At 36.5% G+C, this 17,668-nt stretch overlaps 1 protein-coding gene across 1 annotated transcript in view; it reads left to right on the forward strand.

Annotated features, from left to right (window-relative positions):
* The window catches only part of MALRD1 (MAM and LDL receptor class A domain containing 1), a 243,159-nt gene extending 225,826 nt beyond the window's left edge, over nucleotides 1–17,333 (forward strand). Inside the window, exons 36-40 of the mRNA XM_025895435.1 lie at nucleotides 4,161–4,237; nucleotides 4,326–4,416; nucleotides 14,518–14,593; nucleotides 16,291–16,347; nucleotides 17,053–17,333. Of these exons, the coding sequence (XP_025751220.1) occupies nucleotides 4,161–4,237; nucleotides 4,326–4,416; nucleotides 14,518–14,593; nucleotides 16,291–16,347; nucleotides 17,053–17,154 (403 nt within the window). The 3' untranslated portion in view covers nucleotides 17,155–17,333. The remainder of the gene's footprint in view (nucleotides 1–4,160; nucleotides 4,238–4,325; nucleotides 4,417–14,517; nucleotides 14,594–16,290; nucleotides 16,348–17,052) is intronic.
* The last annotated feature ends 335 nt before the right edge of the window (nucleotides 17,334–17,668 follow it).

A 17,668-nucleotide genomic window follows, 5' to 3' on the forward strand; every position in this document is an offset into this window, starting at 1 on the left:
CTCATCAGCAAGGAAGCTAATTGTGACTTTGAAGAAGCAACTTACCTGCCTCCCAGCTGAAAGCAGAACACTGGAAGTACAGTCCATGCATAGCAGTGAGCGGGTAGTTAAGAGTGTTTTCCTCCATTAGCTGTACTTCAAGTGAGCCATCTCTTGGGTGCATATGCAGGCTGCTCTGACCTACCTGGAGCTGTTAGAGTAATTAAAGTTCATGTCAGGATTACATGTATCAAGGACTGTGCAGTAGAAAGGTGAAGTTTGACTTCCCTTCCTATAAAGTTGCCTGGTATTATTACTGTTATTCACATACAGTTTTGCAGTAACAGGCAAAGAACAAAGTCTGAGAGTCGAGACCATATTGTTATGATTGCAAAAGCACAGGAATAGGTATTGTGTGTCCTCAGTACAAACATCAGGGAAATATCTTCCATCATCATATATATAATATAAATAAAATATGTATAATCACTATAAACTAACACCATGTTTGCCTTTACCACCTTTTTTCCCAGTATTTTTATTTTATTCCTTAATGAAAAGAGGGACTTGTCTGGATTTTTATCAATTACCTGGTCCTACAGGCATTGGACAGAGTGTGAAGTCTATAGGAAATGTCACTGGATGAGAAGAACATCATTTCAGCACCTACCTCACACAGGGGGTACATGTACCTCATTCCTTAAGGACAAAAGGTTCCATGTTTTGTTGTATAAGTTTTGCATGGCTTCTAAAATAGTTTGATTCATCGGTTATAGCCTGCAGTGGTTTCTGGATTTTATTAAATATAAAAAAATATATAGTGGTATAGCATTTTCAAACCTGTAAAATACTCTCAATTTTCTGGATTTCTTATCAAAACCTCCAATATCCTATAGAAGACCATGCCTAAATTATTTATTTGTTTTGAAAATACCCCTCTACTTTCCAATGGAGTGAAATAACTGGAGTAGTTTGATAAGAATTATTTATATTTTGTTTACATTCATGTTCCAGAACTATTCTCTTCTTCTCCAGTGTAAGTTATTGGTAAATATTAGTACCATTACAAATATCAATTCTATTCTCTCCTCTCAATTTAGAGAGTAATTTCTCCACCACCACTATGCCAAGGATATTAATGAACAATTTTCCCTTTATTCTTGGAACCTCAGTGAAAGTTTCAGTCTTCTCAACTAGCTGTAACTCTTACTTTCTCAAGTCTTTTATTTTTAACTTGAGAAGATGGAATTTTCTTAGTAATGAACAACCAAACCTTATAAAGATTTGAAGGAACCTCCAAATTATAAAACAAATTTTTCTGATAGTCTTATATTTTGCTTCAGTGGCAGGAATGCTTGCTAAGATTCCAGCCAAAGTTAGAAATTAACAAATAAATTAATGTGTGGAGATACATGAAGGAGTTTTTAACCAGCTAATATACTCATTCTTCAAGCTTTTTGTTGTTTAACACTTCTTATCCAACTTGGTCTTTGAGGATTAGCTATGCTGTCTTAACTATCATCATAGTTTTTTCCTTGCCTCCTCCCTCTCCCTATAGACAGTCCCCATGCTTCATGCTTTCCCATCTTCAGTATCTTTCCCATCTATTTTTTTTTAATTTGTCCTAACAACATACCAAGTTTCAGAGATACTATCTTTGTTTCACCTTAATCCATTTTCTATCCTTTTTTTTTTTTAATCAATAACAGTGACCTACATGGACACAGTGGAAAATCATTTCACTGGCCAAAATTGCACATTGATAATCTGACACCAGATTCCTAAGTAGTGTGTGCCATGTACGACAAAAAAAAACTGTTCAAATTCAGAGATTTGGAAGGAAATAAATGGCCAACCTTAGGTGGTTAGTAGTTGATTATAAAACCTCTATGTATGCATGCTTAGGAAGATAAAGTAGTTGCCCATATGACTAAAAGCTGCCTAAATTTTTTATCCATAATTCAAACATAGCATGAATATGTGGAAATATTCCATCAATAAATGGAAACATAACATATAATATACTTCTGGGTAATAGAACTTTACTATACTCTTACCAGTATACACACCTGCTTTGTGAGAGTTCTGAGGTGAACTGTGCCCTGGTGGATCCAGAGCAGATGGTACCTCTCTTGCCATGTCTGAGTAGTTCTTGTGCACAGCTGCAAATCTGTTTTCTTATTCTTTCTTTACAGTCAAGCAAGTTCTGCAGTGACAAGAAAGAGGGCAATTTGGATTAAAAGCATATCTGGCTCAAGAGAAAATCTGGCAAACGGGGAGAAAAGAAATTATACAATCAAGAGCAATCAGAAAATTATTTTGATGGGTGATTACCATCAGATTGCAATGTTTCTACATGGCTCCACAGAGCTTGGTAGGAGCCCAGATGCAATTTGACATTTGTATAAAATCATCAGTCTGCATAAAAGGCAGCTTATGAATTACATGATTTTTTTGTAGTATGCTGAAGAAGAAGGAGGACTGAATGGACCAGGTATTTTCTGTCACTGAATAAAATGACTCTCCAGCTGAGCTAGAGCTGTCAGCTGAAATTATGCCATTTTTACTTAAAAGTTGGCATGTCAGAATATGCCACTGGCTCCAGTTCCTAAAGCTAGGCTTCATTAGTTATATTAATTACCTACCTTGAACAAGGTAACCCTTTAACCAGAGAAAACTCACATCTGTAAAATGGGTTAATAAATCTCTCTCTATCCACTATGTTTGAGTAGGGCTGGTGCTTCCCCTCTGGCATGGTCTCTGCCCACAGTTTTTCAATGGAGCACTGAGTTGCAACAAATCCTGCATCAGTCTCATTTGGTCTCTAGTGAAGTCACCTTCCTCCTGTCAAATCTGAAACCGGGATACAGATCTGCTTTCTAACATGCCCCCATCCTTTCTGAATTCTTCTAGATGTCACTGAGGTTACAGACAGATTCTTGTTGCTCCTATCATCCAACCCTTCTTCTCCCTACATCCACCACTCAAAGTCATTTTCTGGGAAAATGAGATAATGGAATACACTCTCCCTCTGGAGTGCCTAGTTAACTCACTGTATAACTGCTAGGGTAAGGCACAAAGGCAATACCATGGGCTAAACCATGGCAAAAAACATGAAGTTCCCTCTCACATGTTCAAATAAAATAGCTTTAATATAAACATTTAATAGTGTATATATGAGGTTTTGTATTACACATTTAAGCAGAGGAAACCACAATTTCAAAATGGAAATTACTTTATAAAAATTGGTAAGCCTTTACACTAGTTGTCATTTAGGGTTTGCAAAAATACGTGCCTTCAGCCATTTTTAGACTCCTCAAATTGCACGTGTCTCAGCAAAGGCAGCCAACCTGGCCTAGGTGCCCGAGGTCCCTTCATTCTGATGAAGGCCACAATAACAGCAAGTAGACAAGAACTAAATCTAGACAAATTAAAGTGACAAATTATACAGGGGGTTTTTGGGGGGTTTGGGATTTTTTTTTATTGGTTGGTTGGTTTTTGTGTTTTGTTTGTTTGTTTGTTTTGTTTTGTTTTGGGGTTTTTTTTGGGACTGTGATTAACCATTAGGCAACAAATTAAAACAGTAACACTTGTGTAAGATTTCTTGTATTTGGTCTCTTCAAATTAAGACTGGATTTTACCAAACAGTAATTTTTAGAATAATTTTACCTGGCTGCAGTTGTTAGCTCAAATGTAATGCTTTTGTTTTGAAGGGGCATTTGTTAGAAAGATATAATTTTTGCAAGAAAATAGTAAAACAAAAGAGAGACAGATTAGGTGAGGGGGCAGGAAATCACATCTTTTTCATGTCTAATTGTTTGTGTTTCTCTACATTAGGGTCCCAGTTCCTCAACTCAGAAATTTACTTAACTTTCACATGGAGGGATACAGGGAAATTAGTCAGATTTCTTTTATGAGAAAACAATACAGTGATAATATGGATAAGGAAGCCAATTCTAAGCTTTGAACTTAGTTTTATTTTATTTTTCTCTCTCCTAAATTTGTTTTGTGTATTTACTACTTACATTCCATTATATTGACTTGGGTGCTGCTCTTTATGATTCCTGGATAAGCTTTAGTCTCCCTGGTAAAAGTGTTAAAAGGCTTGCATTTCCTGTGTGCTCATCTCTGCTAATCGTTCCTGCCTCCCCCTTTTTCAAAAATTCTTGTTTTATTCACAGATGTGGGAAAGAATGGGAAGGAAACCGTTGCCACATAAGTGCTAAGCCTCTTCAGCCTCCAACTCTCCTACAAAATGGTGGGTCTGTAAAAAGAAAGAAATATCTTTCAATTCATTCTTTGAGTGTTTTGTTTTACTCATTTCTGTCTTTGCTCTAATTTTGCAGATATTTGGATTGGGTTTGGTATTGGTTTCTTCTTGATTAAAATTACAGCTGCTGCCTTGTATTTTCTTTCGAAGAAGAAAGTGCCAGAAACGTAAGTGAAACTTTTATTTTGCGTAAAGCAGACACAAATGTGGCACAAAGCAATGGCTAGCTGCCCAGACTCATTGGTTTCAACTTTTAAATCTCCCTGCAGTCTGTTTGTCTTCATGTGCAACACTAAGCAAAAAAACTAGCTTTGCAACAAAAGCTGACCTTAGTGGACCCCATCCTGGAAACAATGAGGAATGGCTTGACTGCTTAGAATGTTTTGATTGTAACACTGTATATGTATTCTTAAATTATAAAATTCAGAGTTCAGAGGATTTTTAGGATGTGCCTTACACTGACAATTCACTATCTCACAGATATATTTCCTAGCCCTTCCTGTCATCCTTCTGATAATCTCTGCTTTCTCTCTCCTCCCTAATGTAAGATTTTTTTTATTCTGTTTCTTATTTTCCTCTTACACCTGTGTTGCTTCTCTGCCCATCTTGTAACTTATTCTGCTAGATCCTTCTCTGTCGGCAAGTACCTACCACTGCCCCTTCCTCCCTTTCAGCAGTTTCTGTTGTGCATTGCGCTGTCTATTTTCATGTTGTTAGATTTTCCTCACCCTTCATTTTCTTCTCCAGAATTCATCTTCAAAGCTGTCTCTTTTCCTTTAAACTTGTTCTCTGCTATAGACTTTTCTCTCTTTGGGGATGCTGTTATCTCCCAAACTATTCACTAATCCATGCAGACTCCTGTCCTGACATTATTGCTGCTGACATGTCTCCTGTCCCTGCATGCTCCCCTGACAGGTAGAGCTGTCTATGGACACAGAAGAAAAATGTTGAAGCAGGAGCCTATATCACTTGTGCTACTGTTAATTGAGTGCATAGCTTTACCTGCTTTCTTTACATCTCCTTCCTCTTCTGTAAGCGGAAATAACATTATCTTATCTGATTTTGTGAGGGCTTCAAGACTAAATTCATTCACAGTAACACAGCCTGCTAAGGTACACATAGGGGAAGACATCTCAGAAGTGCAAGATTAGTTTTATTGTAAGAGCTGCTAGATTTTTTTTTTTTTTGCAATTTCAATTAGCATCTTTGGAAACAAATAATTTCTCAAAACATGTTTGATGGTGTTCTAATTAAAAAAGTATTGTTGTTCCTTATGCTACCTCTCCTGTACTCTCAATGCTCCCTTCTACCTTTTCCTTTCATAAAGGTCTGCTTAAAGGTTACGGCAATGCCATTCATATCTCTTCTACCCACATATCTGTATTCAAAGAATATTTTTTCCTTTCTTGGAAAAGCTATATATGCTAAAAAAACACCCAGTCTTTTTTGTACTCTGTTGCAATATGATGTCAAACATGCGAATATCCTATCAGTTATTAAAACACCTATTAGATGTTAAATCACCTACTAGGTGTTAAAACAGGGATGAATGAGGATCTTCTTACTATGGTGCTAAGAAAATATCACAGCCCTCATATGCAGAGAATCAGAGCTGTGAAATAGAGGGTTAGACAAGCTTATGCAACAAAACTCATTCAAGTCTCGATTGTTTTCACTGGAATTGCCAAAAAGATCAGTTATGCTGATGGAAATTTTTGTGATTACAAGTTTTATCTGTTATGAACTGAGATTTCCAAATCATTTTGCCCATGGTACAGAACAAAAATTTATAATTTTCATTGTTTTTAATCACAGTTGACTTAACACATAAGTTAAAATGCATTTTATAGACATCTTGCTAAGAAATAATCTAGCTAATCAATGGCAATTTGATCGAAATTATGAAATTGCAAAAACAATGAAATCTGAAACTTTGAATTTGAGAAGATAAGTTCATTCAGGCAGTCTGTCTCTCCTTCTTCAACTATCTAGTGCCTACCATGATTTGGTGTATAAAAATCACAGCTGGAAACATAGTAGTGAATTAAGGCAAATTATTATTTAAGTACTTGATCAGTAGTCAGAACTGACTAGTCAAAATGCAGCCAATGTTACCATACAGAAGTTTGGATTTTTAAGATAAGCCTTTATAATAAGAAGGGACTTGTGTCTGCATAAGTCTGTAAAATGTACAATGTGACAGCACCACACAGAGGCATGAGATTTTACTCCTCATTTTTTTTAAGGGATTTGATGAAAGAGAGGAATTTAACTGACACATAAATGATACATTCCTGCAATTAATTTTCTCTTCAAAGGCCTGTGTCTGCTTTCAGCCCTCCTGGATCATATTGTTTTCTAAAAGTATAGTCACTCTAAGGAAGCTTTCACACACTTGAGGCCATATTTACTGCCTTTTGATAACTTCTTTTGCTAGCTATTTTTAGATAATTTCCATTAGTATCTCCTTGCCTTACTGATATAGAACCACACATGCAGGTAGGCAGATGGTTCTTCAGAGGCACATTAACAGTTGTAGGTGCTAGCTCCCAGGACATCTTGAAATGGAGTGCAGGTCCATCTATGCCTCGATGGAAACAGCACAGGAATGTGCACAAGAGCTAGAGAAGAAGTTTCAGAGTCCAGTAGGACTAATTTTTTTCACCAGAAAGCCAGGTAGCAGGCAGTATGTCCAGACTGGGACCCCTTAGACAGCTGCTGGCTGAGAAGTTGTCAATAACAGTGGTAAGAATCTAAGAGTTACATTTGTCCCTCCTTTTTTTCTTTTTTCCCACTGGAAAGACTAATAGTGTCTTAACTCCTCCTTTCAGCTCAGAAAGGATGCCCCACTTTTCCTTTGCTCTCTCCTTCTCCTTCTTTTGCAAGACTTTAATTTCTGATCTGCAGGCTTTAAATGCTCCATTGACTGAATGGGATTTACTGGAAGTCATCATGTAAGTTTATTTCCTAATGGACAAAAGTGGCCGGCTACATGGCTTGGCAACAGTGTGCTTCATTACCATGATGGCATTCAGATATGCAAGCTACTTCCCAGTTCCCAGTTGGAGATATGTGAAACTTTTGTATAGAAACTTCAAGCTGGGGAAGCTTACAAATTTCTCACATTCCAGTTTGCACTGCAGAGATGATTTCCTAGTCTAGAAGGGAAGGCTGCCAGTTACTCCACTCCATCAGTAGCATCTGTCCTTATTGACCACATAGAAGCAAAGCTTCATTTTAGCTTCCATTTTATTGTAGATTCCTTCACGTGCTTCATTTTATATTAAAAAGTGAGAATATGAAAAGTAAGTGACTTTCTGCCCAGCAAAGCTATGTTTTTTTGCGTTTGCCTCCAAAGAAGTCATTGTCCCTGGATCCTTTCAGTTTGTTTCTTTCCTATTCTTGATCTGTGCCATCAGTTGCAAGGCTAATGTACCACAGCTATTATCAGTCCTGTCAATCTTAACAAGCACAGTACAATAAATTTTCCAAAGCATATCAATAATGTATTTTGCCACACAGGCAACAGAGTGGAAAATGGAGGTGCTCTGAGAAAGTATTCTAAAATTATAGAAAATCAGGGTGAAAAAGGACTCACGGAAGCCATTTTTCATTCTGCCACATAATAGAGACTCAATGGTATCCCTCCTAAATTTGCATGTAAAGACCTCTAGTAACATGAATTTGATGGCATCCTCAGGCAATCTTGGTACCTTGGGTAGAAAGATGTTTACTATTAAAAAGTTATTTTCCAAATCCTTATATGTCTGTTTACAATTTAAATTCATTCTTATTTACCATGGACAATAACAGATCATTCCCTTCCTCCTCTGAAAAAGCTTTTTCTGCTCTTGAAGACAATTGTTATGCCTCCTTACAGGCTGCTTTCTTCAGGCTAAACAAGCTCAGTGCTTTTTGCCTTTCTCCATAGTTAAGGTTTACTTATAATTACGATGATTCCCAGTTTCTGTTGCCAGACTTTCTGCGATTAGACCTTACCCTTCTGGAGGTCTGGTGTGGAGGAATGGGTAGTGTATTCCAGGCGAGGCTCTCCAAGTGGATCTGAAGGGCTGCCAGAGGTCATTGCTGGCAATGCCTCTGTTCCTATATCCCAAAGTGTTAAACAGAATGACAGTATAATGACATTTATTGAATCATTTTCAGCCTGTGAACTGGAACAGAGACAGATACTGTTCTTGTAAAATGGGAGAAAAATGTGCAGTTTTATGGGAAAAAGAAAAGCAAAATTTGGAAGCATCAGCCATAACTGTTGTTTGAGAGTTGGTGTATTAGTCTAATGCTGCTATCCAAATCCATTTATTCTTCTGTAGAGTATTTTTGTTCTGAAGGATGATACCCAGTATTATCATCAGAAGTCTTCAGTTTTTCTGAAATGTACATCTCATGACCACTACACATAGGAAGGATGGCAAAGAAACAAGAAGTAGTAAGCTGAAGCAGAGCTAATATAAGTCTGCAACCAACAAGACCACTCAGATGAAAGATGCAAAGGACTGATTTAAAAAAAAAAATAAAAAAATTAAACTTCCTAAAGGGACTCAAAAAGTACAAAGTGTAGACCTTGGAAAGAAAGACAGCATATATACAGTCTAATTAAATGTCCCAGTGACTTGTAGATTATTCTAGATCCAGCTTTCGGAAAGTCTTCTCTCCTTTCATCATGCCTCCTGTTTCTTCTGTGGGATGCGCAAAATATAGCCTACTTCTGCAAACATAAATTTAATTGAAAAGATTTTGTAAATACTTTGGAAATTGAGATCTTGAGGTTACTTTCTGTTTAGAACTGAAGCTTTAGAATACCTATAAAGAATTCTTTAAAGGAATTATTTTAATTAGTAGCTTAATTGTAATTGAATCTTTGGTCCACTAGGATTTTGTCATTGTTGTTAAGGTCCAGATGATAAGCATTCTTCAGGTACTATATTTCCTACAAAATTGTGTCCTGTACTAAAGATTTAATTTTTCTTTAAAGGTACATTGAAATGTACAAAATTATGATCTAATGCATCCAAACAAATGAAATCTAGATACTTTAATTTTCCATTACAAAGCATTATGTTACGCAGCAGTAACATAGCGGGCAGGTATTTTTTTGTAGAGCATACAACTTCTTCCTGTCTCTGTGAAGTCATAGTGGAGAAACCTACAACAAGGCAGTAGTTTTTGCTACTAAAGAATAGAGATGAGCTTAGCAAAGCTATGACCTATGTTACCTCATCTCAAGATGATTAAACCTTTCCTTTCCTTTTGTGGTATTTGTGGTTATGTTAGAAAACCCAGTTCTCTCTGAACTGCCTTACCCACATCTTTTTTTTTTTCTTAAGCTGTTCTGTGCTTGTCATTTTTAACCCTAGTTATTCCCTACTTGGTAGAGTCTTCTGAACTTACAATTTATGAGTTTTCCTCACAAATGAGATTTATAAACATTTCCCATTGATCAATTATTCTGGACTGTAAGTTTTAAAGCAGTGAGTACAGTGGTCACATGTATAAAACTTTCTCCCCACCACGAGGGAGATGGGTATATTTCTCTTTACTGTAGCAAAAAGCTATCATTTTCTGTCAGGTCAATGTTTCACTTTGGTCAAATAACAGCAAGCATTGCAGGAATGAGCTTAACTCAAGCCACTACAATACATTTAGTTAAAGTGTCCAATCAAGAAGTTAAAAACTGATGATCAGATGGCAACAGCCAGCTCACTGACTAGTACTGCACTTTTATGCCATCCTCAGCAGTATCTATATTGGTGACAGAGTACAGTAGAGGACATACCATTGCTTTTCTCTAATCAGGGGAGCTTCATATTCTGATTAGCTAAAGTTCTACTGTGTTGTGTTTAATTCTAGAGATGTATACATGACATGTAAAGTAGTGTGAATATGTCATCTCAGTTCCCTAGCACAGACTTCTTCAGTAAAGCTTTCAATACTGTCTCTCACAGTATCCTCCTGGACAAAATGTCCAGCACAGAGCTGGATAAACACATCATGTGATGGGTGGGCAACTGGCTCACAGGTCAAGCACAGAGGGTAATAGTGAATGGGGTAACATCAGACTGCTGACCTGGCACCAGTGGAGTTCTGCAGGGCTCCATCTTGTGCCCTGTGCTCTTCAATATCTTCATAAATTACTTGGACACAGGACTGGAAGAGATACTAAGCAAGTTTGCAGACGACATAAAACTGTGAGGAGCTGTTGACTCTCTCAAAGGCAGAGAGGCCCCCCAGAGAGACCCTGACAAATTACAAAGTTCAACAAGGGAAAGTACTGGATTCTACACCTGGAATGGGGTAACCTCAGATGTTCAGATAGACTGGGGAATGAGATGCTGGAAAGCAGTGTCATGGAAAGGGACCTTGGGGTCCTGGTCCATGGTAAGTTGAATATGAATCAGCAGTGCCCTGGCAGCCAGGAGGGCCAACCATGACCTCAGGGGCATCAGGTAAAGCATCGCCAGCTGATCAAGGGAGGGGATTGTCCCTCTCTGCTCTGCACTGCTGTGGCCTCACCTTGAATATTGTATGATGTTTCAGTCACTGCAGTATAAGGAAGATATTAGCTATTAGGGAGTGTCCCAAGGAGGGCAACAAAGATGCTGAAGGACCTTGACGGGAAGCCGCAGGAGGAGTGGCTGAGGTCACTTGATCTGTTCAGCCTGGAGAAGAGGAGACTAAGGGGACACCTCATTGCAGTTACAACTTCCTTCTGAGGAATGGCCTGGAGTTGTTTCAGGGGAGGTTTAGGTTGTATATTAGGAAAAGGTTCTTCCCCCAGAGAGTATTTGGGCACTGAAACAGGCTCCCCAGAGAAGTGGTCACAATGCCAAGCCTGACAAATTTCAAGGAGCATTTGGATGATACTCTAAAGCACATGGTGTGACTCTTGGGGATGATCCTGGACAGGGCCAGGAGTTGGACTCAATGTTTCTTGTGGGTCCCTTCCAACTCAGCATATTCTGTGGTTCTGTCATTCAGGCAGTTAGTACCTCATCCAACTGATGGATTACAGCACTTGTGTAAACATGGGATTACATTTTTTCTTATATATTCTTTGAGACCTTTTGAGTAATTTGAAAATATTTCAGAATTTTTAAGGATAATTATTGGTATCCCTTAGAAAGAATCATTTGCTACATTCACAAATGGGGGTAACCATACATGTGTTTGTATAAATACATTGATATATGTACATCTATGTGCATATATATGTTGTATATATACGTGTAGCATAAAAGCTATATATTAGGTAGTACATTCAAGGTGACTTCGAAAGCCCTGCTTTGGCAAAAATGTTTCTAAGAACAGGAGAGAGCTTAAGAAGGTTCATTCTCCACCTAAGTTTGGGGTGCATAAATTCAAGCACTGTCCACATTTTGGGCCATAAAATTCCCATTTTTCCTATGATTAGGTGACCAATACATATGCTCTTTCATGATTCAGATCTAAAGTGGAGAAACACCTGAAATCTACTGGGCAGCCTGAGCAAGACTCAAGTTTTCATGCTAGAGAAAACCTCACACTCGCACACACACACACGGGACCAATTTCAGCACTAAACACAGCAACCACAAACATACTGTTTAAGAACTCAGACAGCACTCTTTTTGGTGCCCACAGTTTGGCACAGTGTTCTTCTGGTTAGTTATACTCCTTGCAGAGAAAGCTGGAGATCCATGTTCAGCATCCTCCTGCCCTCAAGACAGACCTAAGTACTCAACATGTTCTTGTCCAAACTAAGCTATATATAGGTCTTGCATGAATTGCTTAAGTTTTACGGGGGAGTGGGAACGAAAGAGAATCAGACCTATCCTCACCATTTGCTATTGGCACAGTAAAGGAGGTTCCCACTGAGAATTTTGTGACTTGGATTGCCTTTTGGAAATATCTCCACTGACTGTAAGCAGAACTGATGTGCTTAATTCCACATCATGCTTTTAGATCAGTTGGTCTGTGATGTCTAAATCAGACATAAAAATTAAGGCATGAAAATCTGGCCCTTTGGGCACTAGTTTTGAAGAAGAACCAAACTTCTTGAAAACTACTCATCTGAGTTTGCTTCTGGCCTCATGTTTTCATTTTAGAGTAAAAAATATATTCTGTATACATTTTCTGGACTTTATGCAGGAGGATTAGTATGCAAATATATACTTAGGATGCATATAAGTAATCTAATATATTATAGGTTCACTAAACTAACTAAACTGTAATAAATCATGATATCATGATCTTTAAGATTAAGATAAAATGAAAAAATCAACAGGTTCAAATATTCAGCTCTCCACATTGCAGGCAATCAAAATAAATTATGAGACTGGCATTAGAAGCAATTACTTTCTGAGAATCTTGTGAAAAATATTATAGAGACATTTCTGGTTTAGTGTAAAACCCGAACTTAGTTTCTTGTGCTGATTTAACTCATAAGGTCATACAACTCTGTAGCCTACTTGTGCCTTCCTCCTAAGCAGCCATTCTGGTTTTAGTTATTTGCAAAAGAAATCATGCAGTGTGTGTCCTCTGTGGTTCTCACTGAGGAACAGCTTCCCAACACCTCCATCGACTGTGCTTCTGTGACTACCTTTTTCCCCTCAGTAACCCAGAGCCTGTCTATCAGCTTCTAGGAAGACACTGCTTCAACCACCTGTAGGAGCAGCTTTGGAATAGGACTTTTTAATATGAGAAAATCCATTTCTCCATCACTGAGATTGATGGGAAGCTTTAGGAAAATTTTTGTCTTAGAATACTGTACAAACACAGCTTTCTATGTACACACGGGTTTGCATATCCTCTTATTCTTAAAAACTGTGGAAAAAAAGCAACAAAAACTAAAAGCATCTCTTCAAAAGCAAAGATTAGCTTCAGCTTCATTCTTCAGTAATTTTAACTAATACATCTGCTGTTTTTTATATAGTCTTGGAACACTTTTGATGTTTCACACCTTTCACTACAAGAAAGACACTGAGGTGCTGGAGTGAGTCCAGAGAATAGGACAACAAAGCTGTTGAAGGGTCTATAGTTTAAGTCCTACAAAGAGCAGCTGAGGGAGCTGGGGCTCTTTAGCTTGCAGAAAAGGAGGCTGAGGAGAGACCTTACCACTCTGTACAACTACCTGACAGGAGGGTGGAACATGGTGGGAGTCCATCTCTTCTCCCAGGCAACTAGTGACAAGATGAGAAGACAAAACCTGAAGCTGTGCCAGGGAGGGTTCAGGTTGAACACCAGGAAGAATTTCTTCACAGAAAGGGTTATTAAGCATTGGAATGGACTGCCCATGGAGGCAGTGGAGTCACCATCCCTGGAGGTAGAAAGGACTGGACATAGTGCCATGATCAATTTGACAAGGTGGGGATCAGTAAAAGGTTAGACTTGGTGATTTTAGAGGTCTTTTCCAACCTAAATGATTCTGTGATTTCAAGAATTGTGGAATATTAGGAACCAGTCATCTATAAGAAAAAAATATTTAGGTGTAGGCAGAAAGCTCCATCCTCATTCTGCTTTTGAGGAATTAATGGGATTAACTGCACAGGTTATAAGTGCTTCCAAAGAAAATGGAATATGTGAAGATTTTTATCAGGAAAGCATATCTTTAAACTCCTAGAGGAGGTAATGGACATGAGACCCATAATTAGCAAAATTTGTCCTATTCATCTATTATAAATTGCTTAAGGCATTGTGTTAATTCATGAAACCTTTGTACTTCAATACCTTCAGTGATTCTTTACTTCTGGATTTCAGTAAAAGTTATGGGTTGCTTCTATAGATTTAAAACTAATACTGATGATTTTGACCCAAAATGCAAGTCCTTTCCTAATTAATTGGAAAATCAGAGTTCTTATAACAATTAAATAACTAATGTGTTTTGAACTTGGATCCTAAGATCATGCCAATTAATGAATTGTTTGTGTGATAGTTGCAAAACACAGAAGGAATGAGATCTTTTAAGGTAAAATCATGTTTTGTTTAATATATAACACTGTATCTGCATTTTATGAATACTTAATAGCTCTATGAATATCCAAAAGTAGCAACATTTTAAGCAGCTACAAATGCAAAATTATTATTTTAACCTAGACATTACTTATACAGAATATTGGTTTAATTTCATTAATTTCAGTAGAGCTCAGTTGGAAATATATTTAGCCATGTATTATTTTTTATTCAAGTCTTTTCAACTTGAAACTGTTCAGTTCTTTGACAATCTGTGTGATATGGTGGGTGTTTTTCCTTTTTTTTTTGCTTGACTTTTCAAGGAAAGTACAGGAAACTGTAAATGTGTCATTTGCCAACCCATTGTACAAAGACCTTAGCTCATCTGAGAAAGTAAAGGTAAGTAGCAATAACTGCTTCTATACATTCAGAAAAGTATGAATTTGTAGTCCTCAGTTTTCCATTGAAACAGTGTAATGTAACACCTCAGTGAATCTTTTTTAATAAAAGAAGTGAGAATTAAAAATTAACACAGCTCTCACTGCATTTTTAAAATGTAGGAAGATTTGAAATCAGCTCAGTTTTGAAAACATCTCAATATTTACAACTTTTATAACTGTGGGCTGTTGATTCTGAGAGAAAAAAAAAAAAGTTTTGGATGAAATATTTAGCCACACATAGATAAGAAAAAGCTCACTGGGACTTATCTCCTTTTGCTTTGGAAAAAACAACAAACAACAACAAAACAAAAAACCCCACCCAACAAAGCAAACACCCAACAACAGTAACACACCAACAACAATAAAACCACAAAACGCATGATTCGGCATCCAAGCTGCCTTTACACGCTCACTATAATAAAACAGTTTATAATACTTCCCAGTACCTTAAATGTGCATCACAATTCCCATCACTGTAAAATTCGTGTTGACACTGAACAAACACTTGGTCACACATTTGCCTAATATATTTTGTTGATCATAATTAAAAGACTGCTAGACTAACAAAGAAGTTTTTAAATAAAATATATATCTAAAAGTGAACATATTGCAGCAAAAGGTTTAAAGGTAAGATTTAATTATCAAATTACGACATCTAAAATTTATGGTTTTACATTTAACAAGAGAAATATGATTCACTTAAAATGCAGATATCTGCAATAATTTTGTTTATATTTTTGTTTATAATTAAAAATAAAATAGACAAAGCACCCTGGAGTAAAAAGCAGAAAAAAAAATAATTTAAAATATCCTTCCTGCTCTCATTTTGATACTACTCCTATTAGCATTGAAAGAACTACGCTTGGTTTAAAATAGAAAATAAAACTTCCTAGTCCTTTGCACAGTCAATAATATAAGATTCCGCTGCGGCTTTGAATAGGATTAACTATGACATGCCATTTATTTTCTATAAAAGGGTCCTAACACCTGATTTTAGACATTAGATCAAATGAATTCACTTATACGTTGGAGTTTGTGAGAGCTCCAAGTTGGAAACATTCCCATCACAATCATGTCCAATTTATCAGGACATTTTTATTTTAGTTAAAATAGATTCCTGACAGGCTTCATTTAATAGCAAGTTGAAAAACAGAAGCATAGCATCAGGAGAGACATTTTCATGGAAGACAGCCCCAGGCATTGTGATTGAAGTCCTGTTCTGTACCAAATTGTCCTCTATTTTCCTTAAGACTGGAAAAATACATGCTTACACTAATTTTTCTTTCTGAAAGGAAAACAGGAGTTATGAATTTTCTCCAAGTCTAATGAGACTTAAATGTGAATGGTGTATCACCAATCAAAAGGTATGACAAAACGTGAGCAAAAGATCTTATCTCCAGCTGAATATCCACAAGTTATGCACTTGTGGGAGTCTCTAAGTTTCATAAAGAAAGAACAATTCTCCTGGACCTTTCTGAACACCAAAACCATGTGGGCTTAGCACTGCCACATTCTTGCCTATAGTATTGCTGCATAATTTTGAATCCAAAAAATGTCTTATTCAGGCAGCAACACTGAAAAATATTTTCAGAATATTATTGAATATTATTTACAGCTCACTAAAAATATTCTAAAGCAGTCTTTTTCTTTTTATAGTCTTCTGGGTATGTGACCTCACCTGCTGTTCAAATCAGTGTTTCACCATGGCACGAGGTATGTAGTAACACATTTCTAGGTTATATGTTGGGCTAGTAAATGAAAGGGAAAAATGTCAGTTAAAGTCAATGGTGTATTGTTACTCATAATGTTAGCAACTCTGGAAATCTGAGAAAGATGACCAGGGGTGCCTTGGTTGGCAAGGACCTCATAATAGCAATTTTACTAATTTTGCTTATAGCTGCTTTTACACCACACAGTAGTTCAACGTGTTCCAATACAGTCAGATGCTAAATAAAATTTTTAGAACAACTGAAATCCTTACCCAAAGGGTTCATAATATCTCTTTTCTCATACATTCCTCATTCAAGAATATTAGAACCAGTTATTTAAATTACAATACCATTTACCAAAATTAGTGACCCACTGCAACTACACTATTGTACACAGATTCTCCTAAAATAATACTATATATCTATTAGAGCAAGGGCTTTGGAGACAGGAAAAAAAAGTGGAAACAGATGCAGAAGAAGGTTAAATTACTTGATCAGGTATATGTGGCAGACAATTTTTTCAGTGGAGCTATGCTAATTTTTATCAACTGAAAGTTTCGTTTAAGAAAGTTTATTGATTTTATAGTTTTCTTTGAACTTATAATCATGTATTACTTCTATTGTGAATCTACAGCCATTCATATGCGCATTTTAACAAATGAATTTAATGACTTGGATTTTAAATTTCATTCTATCTTTTTTATTTTAGTATCTGTTTAATGAAGATGTGAATGCTACTTCTTTTCCAAATCCTCTCTATGGTGTAGCATCAGAAGACATGGAGAAATTATGTAGTTCCTTGAAAACATAAACATAAACCAGGATCAATATTGATTGTAACTCTTTGCCTGAAGATTTTTTCTAAAATTTGAAAGTATGTCATGATAGTGTAGTGTTTGCAATATGAATGAATAACCCTTCATAGAATAACTCTTTTATTAAAACAATTATGTTCAGAAAATAACTTTATATTAAAAATGGAATCCATACATAAGTAAAACATAATTACATATAGTCTTCTGTCATTTCAGTTGGTGGAGAAAGAGATTGATAATTATAATTGTGAATTCATTTTACATTTGTGCATTTTAAATTCCAGTATGTTAATAAAATGTTTAATCAAATCCAGATTCTTGAGGTTTGGGAATCATAATTTTATGTCTGGTATTTGAGGAAGGATGACTTAAATATTTCTGTAATTTTACATTAGAAAGGGATTTTAACTGACTCTTTTAATGTTCCAAGAAGTAGAAGTAAAAGAAAAGTCTTTGTATAATTAGAAACATATCAAGCTAAATCACCAGTGGTCATGAATCATGGATTTG

The sequence above is a fragment of the Manacus vitellinus genome, unplaced genomic scaffold, assembly GCF_001715985.3.
Source record: "Manacus vitellinus isolate BGI_N305 unplaced genomic scaffold, ASM171598v3 scaffold_3_pilon, whole genome shotgun sequence".
In the NCBI taxonomy this organism is placed as follows: domain Eukaryota; kingdom Metazoa; phylum Chordata; class Aves; order Passeriformes; family Pipridae; genus Manacus; species Manacus vitellinus.